General features: G+C 41.0%; 1 protein-coding gene across 7 annotated transcripts in view; it reads left to right on the top strand.

Annotated features, from left to right (window-relative positions):
- Window positions 1–20,000, top strand: part of ERCC5 (ERCC excision repair 5, endonuclease) — a 76,790-nt gene that overhangs the window by 19,691 nt on the left and 37,099 nt on the right. For 3 of the 7 annotated variants that reach the window (XR_015060166.1, XM_085888722.1, XM_085888727.1), the window contains exons 1-5: window positions 11,117–11,255; window positions 11,599–11,701; window positions 12,759–12,934; window positions 17,776–17,900; window positions 18,023–18,106. Coding sequence is in view for 6 of the 7 variants with exons in the window: in XM_085888722.1 (XP_085744848.1) it covers window positions 11,226–11,255; window positions 11,599–11,701; window positions 12,759–12,934; window positions 17,776–17,900; window positions 18,023–18,106 (518 nt within the window). In the remaining variant the exon portion in view is untranslated. Of the gene's footprint in view, window positions 1–11,034; window positions 11,256–11,386; window positions 11,408–11,598; window positions 11,702–12,758; window positions 12,935–17,775; window positions 17,901–18,022; window positions 18,107–20,000 lie in introns of those variants that run through there. The other 4 variants (XM_085888723.1, XM_085888725.1, XM_085888724.1 and 1 more) reach the window with 3 other exon arrangements.

The following is a 20,000-nucleotide window of genomic DNA, read 5'->3' as shown; positions in this document are numbered from 1 at the left end:
GATAGGCATAAAATGTTTGCGATAATTGAAAAATTGGTCATTAAAGCTGAATTACGAATAATCGAAACTACGATATGCGAACTTCCGGGTAGCGAGGACATTGTATTTTGTAACCACCAGCTATTGAATACCAACTACTGAAATAACGTATCAGAAATTAGTTACATACCGGAGACAAAATGAAAGCTACACAACCAGTCGTGTTCGCCAGGTAGCCATTTTTCTCTTCTCAGAACCAATATCCAAATATTTTGTCGGTCTACTTCGGCGGGAAAGCGGTAAAACTGCACTCCAGAGCCTTAAGTATATCGCTGAGTACATCCCGGGGCACAACAACTCTTACCCATTTGCAGAAAAAAAATCGCTTGCTTGGAAATAAGTGTCGTTGAAGTGGAGACTATCGGTTGTTATGGACACGGTATACTTTCTTGCCACTCAATATGGCGGAGCTGCCACAGTCACGTGACTGGTGACGTCATCTGAATAAGGGCTATTGACAATTTGAGCGTGGCGGCCATGTTGTGACCCCATTACAACAAGTACCTTGAAAAATCTACCACTCTACATGTAGTACAGTATCCTGAATAGCATTGTGATAAGTGAAGTTCCGTCTTGTATGGAATACGGTGGTACAAACCGTGGTGAGAGTGATCGACGCACAAACACCACGTGATGTTTCACAGTCACGTGACAATGAAAACGTCAAAACAGCACGTGGGTTAAAATGTGGAAAAAATCACGTGGTGTTAGTGTTCCCAATTTGAATATTGATGTCTACTGTAGCTACCAGGGGACATATATGTAATATGTTTCACACACCATCTATCTATATGTTACTAAAACTCTCGTCTTGTATGTAGGTATGTTCCTGAAATACAGCCAAAGCGGTACACGATAGCGCAAAAATTTTAGGGCCACCTTACTCACCATTCTCCTGCGGTGTGCAGTATCAAGTTTCGTTCAAATCGGGCAACGAAAAAAAAAACACTATTAAAAAATAATTTCCTGATTCAGTCAAGTACTCTTTGAGAGTATTTGAACAATGCAAACAACCTCAGCGGTATAGTTCGCTGGAGCTATATATATATTTTTTTTCTTGAAATAATTTTTTATGAACCGCTGTCACAACAGGAACCCAACGGGTTCACGGGTCATCTAGTATATTACTAAAACTCTAATCTTGTATGTATGTTCCCGAAATACAGCCAAAACGGTACACGATAGCGCAAAAATTTTATGGCCACCATACTGACCATTCTCCTGCGGTGTGCAGTATCAAGTTTCGTTCAAATTGGGCAACAAAAAATATTATTTTAAAAACCAATTCCCGATTCAGTCAAGTAGTCTTCGGGAGTATTTGATCAATGCAAACAACCTCAGCGGTATAGTTCGCTGGAGCTATCTTTTTTTTCTTTCTTGAAATGATTTTTTTCATCAACCGCTGTCACAACGGGAACCCAACGGGTTCACGGGTCATCTAGTTATTACACTAAAAATATGGGGACTCTCCGTTAGATTGACCAAATGCAGTGATCTCATAAGCAAGATAGACAGATCACACACGTGAAAACAAAATTCTGAAAATCAACCAAAAATACCAGCATTGACCACTGCACTGTATGTATGTTTTGGCAAGATGAGGACGATAGTTACGCTGGTAATGCCATTTGGTAATAGCTAAAGCAGGTCATTTGGAGCTAACTGCAGAAAAAATTAATCCAAGATCAGGGATCCCAGATCCCATTCATCCTAATCAAGAAAGAGTGAACTGGTTTGACCGAGATCAAACCACATCGACATGTGAACGTGTGTAGTTGTCTGGTTCAAACTGCTCAGCTCCCAGACTAAGAGCAGATGCTCCAACCATTACCCCACAAAGCTTGGTAAAAAGGCCCATTGCATGTTCTTAACAAGAAAAGGAGCATTTTGTGTGGTGTTTGTGTACTGGTGTGTTACGTAGTTAATAAGACATAATTAGGACTGCCACTTCATAACTGCATAACCCATGACGATTTTTTATTATTCAATTGAATTTAGAATGGGATTAAAATAAATTCAATTCAAATCAAATGGAAGACCAAACAGGTACAGTCCTGCATTGGAGTCATCAGAAGGAACCAGAACAAGCAAAAAGCAAAGATGAAGTCATCAGGAGGAGATAGGATTCACCTTTCAGCTGCTACTCCTCTACCCTCAAACCCATCCAGGCACAGCCAAGTGAGCCTTATTAAAATAAAAAAGACCCAAATTAAATAATTCTGGATCCAGACCATGTGTCCAATCAAGTTGAAATTTAACACTTATTCCCCATCATGACTAGATCATCATTGTGAAGTTTCACGTCGATTGAATAAGGGGTTCCAGAGAAAGCATTAATATTTTGCTTAAATCCAATATGACCTATCACTTCCATGCTTTGAGGAACATTTGTGTGGTTTCCCCTCAATCTGTCCAGCCGTTCTAGAGATTTTTATGGTAAATCCAATATGACTACCAAACCATGTGACCTATTATGCCATTTGTGTGTGAACCTTTTGTTCCTCATGGGTAAGCGGTCATAAGTGTAAAGTTTCACCTCGAACTGTTCAGCCATTTAAGAGAGAGTTTATGAAGGAAAAAAAAAAAGGCTGCCAAATCACGTGACTGATGATGTCATCAATTCTTTTTTTTGTGGACCATTTTATCCTTAGATGACCCTCAATTTCCATACTGCTCGGATGTAGCGTTTTACATCTGCAATTATGACACAATGAAGGCACCCATGATTTTATAAAAAAAAAAATCACACTCATTCCCCATGAGGAGTACTTGCTATGTCCCAAGTCTCAATTTTTTCCTTGGTGTGGTTTCAGAGATACAGAGGTCCAAAGTTTTTTCCAACATGGCGACAACACTGTGTGACCGATGACATCATAATTATCAATAAAATAGTCTTCATGAGTAGTTGCTCCTGTGGTGAAAATTGTTTCAATCCCACAAGTGTTTGAAGAGAAAAACATGAAACTTCTGTGCAGACAAACAAACAAACAAAGAAACAAGCATTCATTGACTGGTACTTACGAAATCGTCAACTTGACCTCTGACCTTGTCTAATAAAAGCTGTCTCCGGAGAAGGTAGCGACGCAAACCAGATGTTTCTACGATGATTCTGTACCAAACCAAAAATCGAATGTTTTGGAAGTTTGACCTCACTGTGACCTTGACCTTTGACCGATTTTGACCAAAATCTAATCAGCACTAGCCATCACCTTTCTGAATCACGTGGTGTAATTTGACATTGGAAGCTTTTTCCGTTCTCGAGTTATCGTGCCTACAAACAAACAAGCAATCATAGACTGGTACTGAGGAAATCGTCAACTTGACCTCTGACCTTGTCTAATAAAAGCTGTCTCGAGAGAAGGTAGCGACGCAAACCGGAAGTTTCTCCGATGATTCTGTATCAAACCATCAAAAATCGTAACGTCGACTGAAGCAAAAATCTCCATTTCTCCACGCAATTATACCTTAACGTAACTCAACGACGCGTCTGCTCGAGCGCACTGCATCATGGGACGACCCGTGACGCGTCGAGTGAAATATTTTTTATACAATCTTAAAACGTCTCCAAAACATCCGATTTTTACCAGAGTTTCGACAACCGAGTTTTAAGCATCCTAAGCGATCGCAAAAACCGAAGACAAAATTAAAATCGAAGTTAAAACGAAATCGTAACATCGAGTGAAGCAAAAATACTCCATTTCTCCACATGAATTTACGGAATTATGTTTGACCTCACTGTGACCTTGACCTTTGACCGATTTTGACCAAAATCTAATCAGCACTAGCCATCACCCTCCTGAATCACGTGGTGTAATTTGACATTGGTAGCTTCTTCCGTTCTCGAGTTATCGTGCCTTCAAACAAACAAACAAGCAGTCATAGACTGGTACTTACGAAATCGTCAACTTAACCTCTGACCTTGTCTAATAAAAGCTGTCTCTCGAGAAGGTAGCGACACAAACCGGAAGTTTCTCCGATGATACTGTATCAAACCATCAAAAATCGTAACGTCGACCGAAGCAAAAATCTCCATTTCTCCACGCAATTATACCTTAACGTAACTCAACGACGCGTCTGCTCGAGCGCACTGCATCATGGCACGACCCGTGATGCGTCGAGTGAAATATTTTTTTATACAATCTTAAAACGTCTCCAAAACATCCGATTTTTACCAGCATTTCTAAAACCGAGTTTTAAGCGTCCTCAGCGATCGCAAAAACCGACGACAAAATTAAAATTGAAGTTAAAATGAACTCGTAATGTCGAGCGAAGCAAAAATACTCCATTTCTCCACGTGAATTTACGGAATTATGTTTGACCTCACTGTGACCTTGACCTTTGACCGATTTTGACCAAAATCTAATCAGCACGAGCCATCACCCTCCTGAATCACGTGGTGTAATTTGACATTGGTAGCTTCATCCGTTCTCGAGTTATCCTGCCTACAAACAAACAAACAAGCAGTCATAGACTGGAACTTACGAAATCGTCAACTTGACCTCTGACCTTGTCTAATAAAAGCTGTCTCTTGAGAAGGTAGCGACACAAACCAGAAGTTTCTACGATGATTCTGTACCAAACCATCAAAAATCGAATGTTTTGAATGTTTGACCTCACTGTGACCTTGACCTTTGACCGATTTTGACCAAAATCTAATCAGCGCTAGCCACCACCCTCCTGAATCACGTGGTGTAATTTGACATTGGAAGCTTCTTCCATTCTCAAGTTATCGTGCCTACATACAAACAAACTAACTAACAAACAAACAAACTAACTAACTAACAAACAAACAAACAAACAAACAAAAACGGAAGGCATCAATATACTTACGAAATCTTTAGATTTCGTAAGTAAGAAACGGAAGTCATCAATATACTTACGAAATCTTTAGATTTCGTAAGTAACAAACAAGCAGTCATAGACTGGTACTTACGAAATCGTCAACTTGACCTCTGACCTTGTCGAATAAAAGCTGTCTCTCGAGAAGGTAGCGACGCAAACCAGAAGTTTCTCCGATGATTCTGCATCAAACCATCAAAAATCGTAACGTCGACCAAAGCAAAAATCTCCATTTCTCCACGCAATTATATTATACCTTTATGTAACTCAACGTAGCATCTGCTCGAGCGCACTGCATCATGGGACGACCCGTGACGCTTCGAGTGAAATATTTTTTATACAATCTTAAAACGTCTCCAAAACATCCGATTTTTACCAGAATTTCGACAACCGAGTTTTAAGCGTCCTAAGCGATCGCAAAAACGGAAGACAAAATTAAAATCGAAGTTAAAACGAACTCGTAACGTCCAGCGAAGCAAAAATACTCCATTTCTCCACATTAATTTACGGAATTATGTTTGACCTCACTGTGACCTTGACCTTTGACCGATTTTGACCAAAATCTATTCAGCAATAGCCATCACCCTCCTGAATCACGTGGTGTAATTTGACATTGGTTGCTTCTTCCGTTCTCGAGTTATCGTGCCTACAAACAAACAAACAAACAAACGGAAGTCATCAATATACTTACGAAATCTTTAGATTTCGTAAGTAACAAACAAACAGAAACGGAAGGCATCAATATACTTCCGAAATCTTTAGATTTCGTAAGTAACAAACAAACAAACAAGCAGTCATCGACTGATACTTACGAAATCGTCAACTTGACCTCTGACCTTGTCTAATAAAAGCTTACTCTCGAGAAGGTAGCGACGCAAACCAGAAGTTTCTCCGATGATTCTGTATCAAACCGTCAAAAATCGTAACGTCGACCGAAGCAAAAATCTCCATTTCTCCACGCAATTATATTATACCTTAACGTAACTCAACGACGTGTCTGCTCGAGCACACTGCATCACGTGACGACCCATGACGCGTCGAGTGAAATATTTTTTATACAATCTTAAAACGTCTCCAAAACATCCGATTTTTACCAGAATTTCGACAACCGAGTTTTAAGCGTCCTAAGCGATTGCAAAAACCGAAGACAAAATTAAAATCGAAGTTAAAACGAACTCGTAACGTTGAGCGAAGCAAAAATACTCCATTTCTCAACCTGAATTTACGGAATTATGTTTGACCTCACTGTGTCCTTGACCTTTGACCGATTTTGACCAAAATCTAATCAGCACTAGCCATCACCCTCCTGAATCACGTGCTGTAATTTGACATTGGAGCTTCTTCCGTTCTCGAGTTATCGTGCCTATAAACAAACAAACAAACAAACAAACAAGCAGTCATGAACTGCTACTTACGAAATCGTCAACTTGACCTCTGGCCTTGTCTAATAAAAGCTGTCTCTGGAGAAGGTAGCGACGCAAACCAGAAGTTTCTACGTTGTTTCTGGAGCAAACCATCAAAAATCAAATGTTTTGGATGTTTGACCTCACTGTGACCTTGACCTTTGACCGATTTTGACCAAAATCTAATCAGCACTCGCCATCACCCTCCTGAATCACGTGGTGTAATTTGACATTGGTAGCTTATTCCGTTCTCGAGTTATCTGTACCAAACCATCAAAAATCGGATATTTGACCTCACTGTGATCTTGACCTCTGACCGATTTCGACCAAAATCTAATCAGCACTTGCCATCACCCTCCTGAATCACGTGGTGTAATTTGACATTTTTAGCTTCTTCCCTTCTCGAGTTATCGTGCCTTCAAACAAACAAACAAACAAACAAACATACAAACAAACAAATAGAAACGGAAGTCATCAATATACTTCCGAAATCTTTAGATTTCGTAAGTAACAAACATACAAGCTAACAAACAGAAACGGAAGTCATCAATATACTTACAAATCCTTAGATTTCGTAAGTAACAAACACACAAACAAACAAACAAACAGAAACGGAAGTGATCAACAAGTAACAAGCAAACAGAGGACGGAAGTCATCAATATACTTACGAAATCTAAAGATTTCATCTAAATCTAAAGAACAAAAAAAACTTTAGATTTCGAAAGTAACAAGAAAAAGTGCAATCAGTGATTGCAGACCCTTGCCAGGACTTGTTTTGTGTGGTGATTGTGTATTTTTGTGTGGTGTATTCTGAGGCATTTGTGTACTGGTGTTATGTAGTTAATAACAGATATAATTAGAAGTGCCTATTTATAACAGCTGGCGGTGATGACTGGTTCAGCCATATCAGTGAAGATTTTTTGAAAGGTTAAAAAAAAACAATATGGCTACCAACTCACGTGACCGATGACGTAATCATTTTTTTGTGGTCCATCTTATCACTAGAGGACTCTCAAAAATTTTCATACTGATCGGATGCAGCATTCTACGTATGCAAATATGACGTCCAAATGAAGGCAGCTATGACATCATTAAAAAATCACTCATTCCCCATGAGGAGTACTTGCAATGTGCAAAGTTTCAATTTTTATCCCCCGCCGCGTGGCGGAAGGGGGATATTGTTGTCACCCAGGGCGTCCGGCTGTCCGTCCGTCCGTCCGGGCGTCAACATTTATAGCTGTGAGTGCGATAACTCAAACTGTTTGCCATATCGATTTGAAATTTGGGTCACACATGTACCACCTGAAAAGGAAGAACCCTATTGATTTTGGGCTTGGCTAGATCCAAGATGGCCGACTGGGGCAGCGTCAACCTTTATAGCTGTGAGTGCGATAACTCATTAACTGTTCGCCATATCGATTTGAAATTTGGGTCACACATGTACCACCTGAAAAGGAAGAACCCTATTGATTTTGGGCGTGGCCAGATCCAAGATGGCCGACTGGGGCGGCCATCTTCAAAAAAATGTTTTTTCGCCATATCGATTTGAAATTTGAGTCACACTTGTACCACCTGAAAAAGGAAGAACCCTATTGATTTTGGGCGTGGCCATATCCAAGATGGCCGACTGCGGTGGCCATCTTGAAAAAAATGTTTTTTGTAATAAATGGAAAACCGCTTATCTGATTTCAATTATTTTTGGTTCCTACGTTCCTCACCCCTGGGGAACTTTTTTGAGATGATGACCAAATGGTGTCTTGTTTCCAATTCACCTCCCTCATTATCTGGAATATGTATGACCTTTTTCATTCAATGGTGGGGGATTCCCCATCTCTGATGGTATATTTTCCTTTGTGTAGTTTCAGAGATAGAGTTCAAAGTTTTTTTCGTTTTTCCAACATGGCTGCTACACGTGACATATGACGTCATAATTGTCATTAAAGCATTCTACATGAGTAATCGCACCGATGGTGAAAATTTCGTCTCAATCCGACAAGTGGTTGCAGAGTAAAACACGAAAGTTCTGTGCGGACAAACAAACAAATGAAATTTCTCGTTAAGCAAGGAATTGCCGGAATAACTTTGTCATATCTCCATGATCTCTGAAAAAACAAAAACCTGGAAATCAATTTGGTTCTTATAAGTCGATAGTGCTACTGTTTTATGAGTTATAGCACTTAGTTTGGTCATGATCATAACTTGGAAGTCAATCGGACTTGAAATGGCGTTTTTATCGCAATTTGAAATTTTTGACCCGACCCCCGACTGCTAAGAAGGGTGTTGGTGTGACACCCCAATGAGACATATGGTTGGATGCAGTATTGGAAGATGCACATTTTGGATTTGGTTTGAAGTCGATACGACCATTTTAGCGGATGTTATTGCGAAAATAAGAATTTCGGTGACCTTGACCTTGACCTTTGACCTATATTCACCAAAAACGACAAGTGTCTAAGTTGGACCATGGCCAACGTCTGTACCCAGTTTGGTCATGATCACTGAAACGGTGTGGCTGCTACAGGGTAAGCAAACACGCAAACAGACAGACAGACAGACACACAGAATGACACACAACTGACCAACATAATTGCCGAAATCCTAAGGATTCCTGTAATTAACAAATGAAAAATCACTCATGGAGTAACAACTTGGCAAAACAGCACAAAGTAGAATGGCACTCAGTAGAGCGCATACCTCTGCCAGGTGGAACAGTTCACGTTTTGCATCCCACTGATGGGCTGGATCCAAACCAAAATCCAATCCGCTTGTTCTTGTCACCTATTCAACTCGTCCACCTTGTTTTGTCATAACTCGTTCACAACTTTTTGAGATAGTGATATATTTAGTTTTTGGTCCTATCTCAATTTTAGAAATCAGGCCTGTGTTGAGCTTTTGGCCTTAAAGTTAATAGGTGTTTGAATTCAGCGGCCTGACATGAAAATGCTCTTCAAATTTCAACTAAATCAGATGAAAATTGAGGATTTTAGAAAAATCAGACCAAACTGGCCTTTTTTGACCTTTTTTATTTGTCTATGTTTACCTGAAAAATTAATAGGTGGTTGAATTCAGTGACCTGATGTGCAAATGCTCTTCAAATTTCAAGCTAATTGGATTAAAATTGAGGATTTTAGAAATTTGGCCTATGTTGACCTTTTGGTCTACATTGACCTTTTCACCTATGGTGACCACAAAATAATAGGTGGTTGACTTCAGTGACCTGATATGCAAATGCTCTTCAAATTTCAAGTTAATTGGAATAAAATTGAGGATTTTAGAAATTTGGCCTATGTTGACCTTTTTTCCTATATTGACCTCAAATTAATATGTATTTGACTTCAGTGACCTGTTATGTAAATCCTTTTCAAATTTCAACTCAATCGGATGAAAATTGCGGATTTAGAAAATTTGGCCCAAATTGGCCTTTTGGCCTATGTCGACCTTTTGGCGTATGTTTCCCTCAAAATTAATAGGTGGTTGAATTTAGTGGCCTGTTATGTAAATCCTTTTCAAATTTCAACTCAATTGGATGAAAATTGCGGATTTAGAAAATTTGGCCCAAATTGGCCTTTTGGTCGATGTCGACCTTTTGGCCTATGTTTACCTCAAAATTAATAGGTGGTTGAATTCAGTGACCAGACATGAAAATGCTCTTCAAATATCAAGTCAATCGGATGAAAATTGAGGATTTTAGAAAATTTGGCCGATGTTGACCTTTTGATCTATGGCCTATATTTTGGCCTATTTTTAACTTAAAATTAATAGGTGGTTGAATTTGGTGACCTGATCTGCAAATGCTCTTCAAATTTCACGTCAATTGGAAGAAAATTGAGGATTTTAGAAATTCAGCCTATGTTGACCTTTTGGTCTATGTTGACCTCAAAATTAGTAGGTGGTAGAGTTCATCGACCTCATGTGCAAATTATCTTCACATTTCAAGTCAATCGGATGAAAATTGTCAATTTTAGTAACAATTTTAAAATGTGGCCTATTTTGGGTTGACCTTATGTCTGGTTAAACCTCTTGACCTATGATAACCTCAAAAGTAACAGGTGGTTCAATTCACTGACCTGGTGTGCAAATCCTGTTCAAATTTCAAGTCAATCGGATGAAATTTGAGGATTTAGAAAATCCTGCTCAAATTGGCCTGGTTGGCCGATGTAGACCTTCTGGGTCGACCAAATTTTACGAAACTTCATTGCGGGACCGTCGCAGGGTCGGTGACATTAACCTCGGAAAATTTTTAGAGCGTTTGGTTGAGCGGTTTGGGTCACAGACACAGACAGACAGACGAACGGGTAAATAAATACATAACCCCCCTCCCATCCTCGGTGGCGGAGGTGACTGAAAGCAGAATCGAAAACAGGGACGACTTGCAGGCAGCACAGAATCCGACCACCTCAGGGCAACGGTGCTGCCCGGCGATGTCAGGAGGATATTTTGTGATGATTCTGCGTTGAAATCCCTTGTTAGGAAACTCATCACACTGTACTGTATATTAATTGATAGTAGGTGGACGACCAAATTAAAAAAATAGGAAACCAGCCTTACTAAGCCTATCATAGTTATACACCACTACGTAATGTACCGGTTGCCTACAATGACACCCTTCTCATCATAACTTCAAACAAACAATTTACGAACAACAGTACAAACAATAGTTCGTAAATATGTTTTCACAAGTTTTCTCATCTACTAATTAATGACGTCATTTGTTTATAAATTTGCTTTGGCTTTACCGAAATCTAGGCGGTGTATTGTCTCAGCGTCTTCTTGTCCCACAGAGAGTGGATTTTTTTTTTAATGTAGTTCGTGGCAACCTTCGTGTCGGTTCAGGGGGAGACGAAGATAACCGTATGATAGAGATTACTTCTGACACCATAAAAATATATATTTATTTTCATATAGTAGCATTGTAAGCAATGTGATAAAAAACAAGTCCGTGAATGAGCAAGAGTCGTATTTTTAAGCCACAGGTACTCGGTATTTGTTCGTCGGTTGCATATGGGATATAGTGTCTAAGATATACATATTGGCTTCAATAGGTACTTTTAAGAAACGTCACCCACACGATTCTTATCTCGGAAAAGAAGAGTAAATTTCCCTCAAGACGACTTGTCCAGATTTGGTGATATGATTTATCGAAAGCAATTTCTCGATTTTATTTTGTTCCTCGTCCTTATTTTCGGGAACCAGCAGGTGTAACCCCCAAATGTGAAGGTGTAACCCCCAAATGTGAAGGTGTGGAGTGCTTGCGCTCTTCCTTGTTCAGAAGTTCTTGTGCTGTTTTTTTATTTATATTCCTCCACAATGTTTCAGACCTCATTTGCAGCAATGGGCGTGAAGGGTTTATGGACTCTGCTGGGTCCCACCGGACAGACGTCCTCACTGGAAAGACTTCGAGGGAAGGTTCTGGCTGTTGGTATCCTTCGATATTTAAATGCTTGAAAACGTAGTTGTTTTTTTTTGTTTTTTTTCCCCAATCCTCATCTTCATTCCGAGTTCCTGTTGGTTACATCTTGAGCGACAACTAATATAATGTAGCATATTGTTGTAGCTCGGCGGGTTCGAGCCTGATGGGTCGCTTCAACGCAACTGTAACGGCTAGCTCGGTCAGCCGTCCCAGGCCGGATTACAGGTCTTTGCACTCCGATGCTGGCGGTCTTTGCACTCCGATGCTGGTGGATTCTATGCCGTGGTGCATACAACCATGCTGGCTGAAAGTGGTGGCCCACCACCCTATTAAGTGACTTTACATTGGTGCTTCCATTTTTTTTTGTCCGCTACCTACTTGTAGGTCACTCATATAAATGTTTAGTATTTTCTAGATAGGCCAGAAAGCTAAATTTTGCATAACCATGCCACTCAAACCAAAATTGCAGTAAGAATCACAAAAAATGTCCGTAAATGAAAATATCTGAAAAATATAGTTGACCTGTGGTGCTTTGCCCTTGTTCACGGAGTGTTGCCTGACCGAAGGCATTGGCACGTCGCATGGTCTTGCATGGGCACGGGTGCTCCCAAAGGGAGCTGATGATTCTAGGTTTTTCTGTGGATTTTTTGTCGCTTACGGCCGATGTACAGTCAGTGGAAAGAAGTCGTAAACGATTCATACTGTTTCATCAAAATAATTCTGCATGGAATAAGAGTGAAGATGGAAACAAAATAATGTCTGAAATCCATTTTCTACCAGTCACACTATAAACATGGTCTGGAGACAAACTCCCTTCCAGACATGAATACCGCCCGGACGCATCCTGATCCAAGCTGGCCGGAGACGAACACCGCCCAGACACGTCCTGAGCCAAGCTGGCTAGAGACGAACACTGCTCTGACACGTCCGGAGACAAACTTCCGTCCAGACATATCCAGTCAGACCTCTGTATCAGGCACCCTGATTTAACAAACATTCAGAACTTGTTTTAGTCAATGCATATTTAGCTGGCATGGTACATGTGTTTGCCTTGACTTGCAACCAGACTTGAGCATTTGGCTAAACCAAGCCATCAAGGGTGTACGTGATCGCAAGGGCTTTCGGATGCAGCATGCTCATCTCCTGACTCTCTTCCACCGGATTTGCAAGCTGCTCTATTATGGTATCAAACCAGTCTTTGTGTTTGATGGCATGGCTCCTCTACTCAAACGCAAAACCCTCGTGAGTTTTCTTTTTCCTTCACGGCATCTTTACTCATTGCTGTGTTTGCTTCAGGATAAAAGTGAAGAGTATCTTTTAAACAGTTGTTCCTTCTTGAGAATTTTTTTTTAAATCCAAGGTCAAAGCTCGTGAAAGAGCGAGGACACTGCAATGGAACAAAAGCACGCAAGAGAACAAAACGAACAGTAGAAAATAAAAAGAGAAACACCAATAGGAGGGTTAAATGATAAAAACAAGGAGACTTGGACAAACAAGAACGAGAATTACTTTGCAATACATGTCCCCTTCCTGGTCCCAATTGATGTTCGGGACATAAAAATTAATTTGCGTTGAGGGCAAGCTCGAGCCGATGCCAGAACCAAAATGAAGAAGAAATCTCTAACCACCATGTTTGGGTCTATTTGGCACAATAAAAGGAAAAGCAATTTTCATTTACTGATATCTTTTGTAAACCAGAAACTAATAAGGACAGTTGGGATAACAAACTGGAGATAAAAATTAGGTTTATTTAACGCATAATCGAGCCTATACTGGAACTTAAATGAAGAAGAAGAAACTATCTGAATTTTCTAAGTCGAAAAAGGGCACATCCCTGTGAAAATTGATGAAACACCCTGAAATTTGAACTTGTTCTGTAACTTGTATTAAAGCCATGTACAAAGTTTCAGTTGAATATGTTAAAGGGTATGGGGAGGAAAATAGTCTGCAAAAACCACAAGTGCGACAAACAAACAAACAGACAAGCTGGTAGGCGACGAGGGATTCGCTAGGATCGAAGCGCTGGATATGATGCTTTTCATTCTGACCGATCCACCGACGAAGATTCATTGCCAAGACGTATTGGTTCACATACAATTGTTCCTCTGCCTGGCAAGATTTTTCCTATTGCGTATTTTGCCAACTGGCACTCCTCATAAAAAATGACGGTAAATAGACACGCTATTTTTGAAGGACTACCATTTGAAAAATAATCGGTTTGCTGGTTTGTGCTGTGGAGCCTCGCGTTGCAGACAGGCACACGCACATGCACACGCACACACACACACACAGACGGAAAACCCGATAAACTTCTCTCAATGCTCTTGTTTGACCACACCTCCTGAGCCACACAATATTTTTCATAAGCCACGCCTACTTTCCTACGCCACTCCCACTTTCCTACGCCACTCCCACTTTCCTACGCCACTCCCACTTTCCTACGCCACTCCCACTTTCCTACGCCACTCCCACTTTCCTACGCCACTCCCACTTTCCTACGCCACTCCCACTTTCCTACGCCACTCCCACTTTCCTACGCCACTCCCACTTTTCATCAACCACATCCACTTTTCCTAAGCTCCGCCCACTTTCCTAAGCTCCTCATAAAAAATGACGGTAAATAGACACCCGATTTTTGAAGGACTACCATTTGAAAAATAAAACCTCAATCAAAAATCGGCTCGAGTAAAATTTTCTAAATATCTCGAAGTGTTTAATTCCGAAGTGTCGTTTCTCTACATTCAAAACTGAAGGACAAGTATTGAAAATACTGTACGCGGTTTTTCGGCCGCTGCACAGCAACGGGTGGTTGCAAGGCAACGAAATTCAAACGCGCACATTCCCAGACCATATGGCACCTGTTGGCAAAGTTTCCTCGAAATCGGTTCGCTGGTTCGTGCTGTGGAGCCTCGCGTTGCAGACACACATACAACCACACACACACACACACACACACACACACACACACACACACACACACACACACACACACACGGAAAACCCGACAATAAGGGATATCTAGCATATATAGCGAATCCAACAGACAGAGAACAAACCTATCGTCCCTTCCGGTAATGCATTTCGTGGACTAATAACACTGAACAACAAATTTCAAAAATTTTTTTTTACTGGAGATGTGTAAAGTGATTAAGACTAATTTGGGTATGCTGATTTCAAAAATCATAACCGTTTTGCTGTATCAGTCAGGATTTTCAGGAACAGAAATATTCCCATTGCCTAGAAGTCAGGATTTCAATGAAATTTACATATGTCTTTAACATGTCTATTTCGTACAATTGTTGTTAACTTGTGTTATATTTCTTTCTTTCAGATAAAGATGAGTAGGCGTTCCTGTACCAATCATCCTGACAACTTCTGTTATGTCTGTGGTCGGTATACCAAAAAAGATCAACAGCGAAGTATATCTACAGCAGTGAAAATGAAGGCCGCCTACTTTCACTACTTCGGGTGTAAGGTGGGGGACCAAGAACAGAGCTGGGCACCACACATCTGCTGCACAAGCTGTCACACAACCTTGACTCAGTGGTTGGTGGGCAAGCGCGCGAGCATGCCATTTGCGGTGCCCATGATATGGCGTGAGCCGCAGAATCATCATGATGATTGTTATTTCTGCTGCACAAGCATCGCCGGCTTCAACAAGAAGAATAAAGGTCACATCAAGTACGCTGACTGCGTCTCTGCTCGTAAACCTGTGCCTCATGATGACGAGAACCCCGTTCCAACACCTCCAGCTGATCAGAACATAGCTGTAAGCAGTGGTGAAGAGGATGGTGATGATGAACCTTTTGAACCCGACACTCAAGAATCACACCTTCTGAACCAGGGAGACTTAAATGATCTTGTAAGAGATCTCTCGCTGTCAAAGGCGAAGGCAGAGCTGCTTGGATCAAGGCTGCAGCAGTGGAATCTACTTGAACCTAACACCAAGATATCCTTGTTCAGAGCACGTCACAGAGACATGGCTGAGTTCTTTGAGATGGAAGACACGATGACATTCTGCAGTGACATCAACGGTCTGTTGAAAGAACTTGGGTGTGATCACCATCCTGCAGACTGGCGCCTCTTCATCGACTCGGGGAAGAACAGCTTGAAGGCTGTTTTGCTCCACAATGGCAACGAGAAACCATCAGTCCCACTGGCTCACGCGTTCGGCATGACAGAGACCTATGAGACTATGCGGCAGCTGCTTGATTCCATCAAGTACAATGACTTCAACTGGCACATCTGCGGAGACTTGAAAGTGGTGGCGCTGTTGTTATGGCTGCAGTCAGGCTACACGAAATACATGTGCTTCCTTTGTCTCTGGGATAGCAGAGACGACAAGAATCACTGGACGAAGAAAGATTGGGAAGAGCGAAAAGAGCATGTACCTGGTCGACACAACGTGAAGCATGTCGCCCTTGTCGACCCAGCCAAGGTTTTCCTTCCACCACTCCACATAAAGCTCGGCTTGATGAAAAGTTTTGTACGGGCAATGGATCTGAATGGGCGTGGGTTTTTATACCTCAAGGAAAAGTTTGGCAACACCTTGTCGGAGGCCAAGATCAAGGCTGGTGTCTTTGTTGGACCGCAAATCCGACAGATTATGAAGGACGAAACTTTTCCGACAACTCTAAACCCCAAAGAGCTGGCAGCGTGGAGGAACTTCAAAGCTGTGACGGACAACTTCTTGGGGAACGAGCGCGCGGACAACTATGAAGAAATAGTGCAGCAGCTGCTGGAGTCCTTCAGGAAACTTGGCTCCAGGATGTCCCTGAAAATCCATTTCCTACACCAGCACCTGAACTTCTTCCCTGACAACTTGGGAGCAGTCTCGGACGAGCACGGCGAGCGATTCCACCAAGAGATTTCACTCATGGAGACGCGTTACCAAGGGCGGCACAACCCGAACATGATGGGCGATTTCTGCTGGTTCCTGCATCGTGAAACTGACACAAAGCAGCACAAACGCAAAGCCAAATGCCTAAAGCATTTTTAATTACATTCTAGTGGAGTTTTCTGTAATTTCTATAATTTTGAAGCATTCATGATGAAATAAATGAATAAATGAATTTTTGTAAATTTCATTGAAATCCTGACTTCTAGGCAATGGGAATATTTCTGTTACTGAAAATCCTGACGTGATACAGCAAAACGGTTATGATTTTTGAAATCGGCGTACCCAAATTAGTCTAAATCACTTTACACATCTCCAGTAAAACATTTTTGTTGTTCAGTGTAATGAAAGGGATAGTGGAGGATACATGGGGTGAACAAGATGGACATGGAAACAGACTCGAAGGAAGGAAAAACTGGATATGTGGAAGATGGGCTTGGGGGTTGGGGGAGGAGGGGGAGTTAACAGGGTGGCGGGGGGAAGAAAATATGGTTTTGGATGTGGGATCTGCGGTGGTGGTGAACAGCTGTCTTGAACACCTATAGGGAAGAATGAGATTTAAGAGAATGTGGGAGTTGATTCCATGGGCTGGTTAAAAAAAAAGAGGAACGAATGAGTGGAGGTGAGCAGTGATTCTGGATTTTGGGAGTTCAACAGAAGAGGGTTGATGGTGCACTGTGTGCGCTATACAGAAACCTGGGGGTAACAAGGTACAGAAAGGGCAGAGGTTGCAAGACCAGAAAGGAGATGTTAGAAGACAGAGACCACCGACCTGTCTGCGAAGGAAAAGTGATAGGTCCATCGACTCTTCTTTGATGCAGGAGATTCCTATGATCGTGAAGGCCTTGGTTTCCGCAACGTTAAGCTAAGCAATGAGTGAGGCAGGGGTGTCAGCCCAGAGGGGAGAGCAGTACTCCATCAAGCTGCAGGTGAAGGCCTTGTAGGTGGATAGGAGTTCAGGTGTGCCAAGGAAGGACTTTGTACGATGCAGGAGGCCTAGTCGGCGACTAGCTCTGGAGATCAACTTTGAAGTATGGTATGACCGATAGTGAGACCCAGGAGTTTGAGTGACTGAACTTCCTCAAGAGGATTGTTGAGAAAATAGAAGGGAGGATTTGCCAGACTATCCTTTCAGACATTTTTTTGTAATCATGCATAGTACGTTTCCTCTGCTGGTGTTGAACAGGCAGCCCGTCAAAGAGAGCGCGAAAATGCTGAGTGTGACTCTTCCCGCCTTGCAAAGAGAATGCTCAGAGTTGTTCTCAAACAACAAGCACTTGCCGCGGCTATCGGTGGATCACCTCCAAGAAGGTGAGATTATCAAGTCAGAGCAAAGGTTCTGTTTGAAATGTACTGTACATGACGACGACTCTCTAATTTCCAACACGAAGTTGCTTTCTACATCGTTGTAATGTTCGTGTTTCTTTTTGCAGTGCCGAGGTACCTGGTCCATCATCACGAAAGGGAGAAGAAGAAGATGTGTTCCGTCTTCCTCCACTGTCGGAAGAGAGCAATCGGTTGGGAATCAAACTTTTCTTTGGCTGAATTGAAGAACAAACCTATTTTATTTGCCGTATGATTGAAGCTTTAGTTTCTGTTTTGATGGTGGATCCTCGAGTGAGTGAAAAGCTTTTATACTTCTGAGGGACAATCAAAAATTCTATGAATGATATGCTCGCAATAGTCCAAGACATGCTAATGTATTTTTTTTCAACATATAAGCATATAAAGTATTTATTTAGTAAGATAATATTAAAATGCTATTTATTATTTGTATATGCTTAATTGATATTGTATATATGGGAACCGCATTAGCAACAATAAATAGTTGTACAGCACCTTTAGAAAGTATTCACACCCCTTGACTTTTTCACATTTTGTTGTGTTGCAGCCTCAATTTAAAATGGATTAAATTGAGATTTTTTTTTTGTCACCGATCTACACAAAATACCCCATAATGACAATGTAAAAACATGTTTTAAATTTTTTAACAAATTGATTGAAAATGAAGAGGTGAAATGTCTTGAGTCAATAAGTATTCAACCTCTTTGCTATGACACTCCAAATTGAGCTCAGGTACATCCAGTTTACTTTGTTCATCCTTGAGATGTCTCTACAACTTGATTGGAGTCCACCTGTGGCCAATTCAATTGATTGGACATGATTTAGAGAGATGGAAATGATTTAGAAAGAAACACACCTTTCTGTATAAGGTCCCACAGTTGGCAGTGCATGTCAGAGCAGAAACTCCACCATTAAATCTACCATTAAATCCAAGGAACTGTCCGTAGAACTCTGAGTTATAATTGTGAGGAGGCATAGATCTGGGGAAGGGTATAAAACAATTCTAGCGTGTTGAAGGTTCCCAAGGGCACAGTGAGGTCCATCATTAGGAAATGGAAAGAATATGGAACTACCAAGACCGGTTGTTACTGGTCAAGATTCAAACCCAGGCTGGACTGCTCAGAGGTAAGTGTGCATACCTCTAGGGTCTCGGCCACCCTGCCTGGCCAGTAACGATTGTATGAAGATGTCTATGTTGGAGGGAGTTGTAGATTTGTTGTTTGCATTGGTGTAATTGTGTATTTTATATATATATATATATATATATATATATATATATATATATATATATATATATATATATATATATATATATATATATATATATATATATATATATACTTGGAATTGAGACGTTAAAATGTCAACAAGACAATCCGTAAAAGGATTGTGGTGTCGTATTGTTATTCCTACTTTCCTTTCGTTCTTTTTTTTATGGATTCCATCCCTACATGTTTCTTTTCATTTTTAGCTCACCTGGAATGTAGTTCCGGGGAGCTTATGGGATGGTGCGTAGTCCGTCCATAAACACTTGCAACTTCTCTGAAACTATACACACAATTTCAATGAAACTTGACCACAACCTTCATCACCCAGTATGTACTAAAGTTTGTTAACGGCATTAATAAAAAAGAATAAAAAATCAGTCCCTAAGAGGGTCTAAGTGTAGTTTCCCCCCAAAAAATAAGTACTTGCTTTCTTCTTAGAAACTACACATACAATTTCGATGAAACTTCACCACAACCTTCATCACCCGTGATGTACCAAAGTTTGTTCACGCCATTAAAAAAAAAATTGGGGCCATAACACTGGTTTATTTGTGCATTTTGCTGATTTTGTCCCACGTTGCTAACTTCCAACTCAGTATCATTATTCTCCCAGGTGAGCACCCAGTGGTATTGCCCCTATTTTATGCCTCCGCTGATGAAGTCGCTGGAGGCATTATGTTTTTGGGTAGTTTGTCCGTCTGTGATAGGTTTTTGTTACCATAACTTGAGAACAGCTGGAGGGATCTATGTCAAACTTAGTCCAAGTTTGTATTATGATGCAAAGATGAACTGATTTGAT

The sequence above is a fragment of the Eptatretus burgeri genome, chromosome 7 (genome assembly GCF_056783735.1).
Source record: "Eptatretus burgeri isolate ZD-2024b chromosome 7, Ebu_testis_v1, whole genome shotgun sequence".
Lineage (NCBI taxonomy): Eukaryota > Metazoa > Chordata > Myxini > Myxiniformes > Myxinidae > Eptatretus > Eptatretus burgeri.
This window is presented reverse-complemented; position numbering and strand designations above follow the sequence as displayed.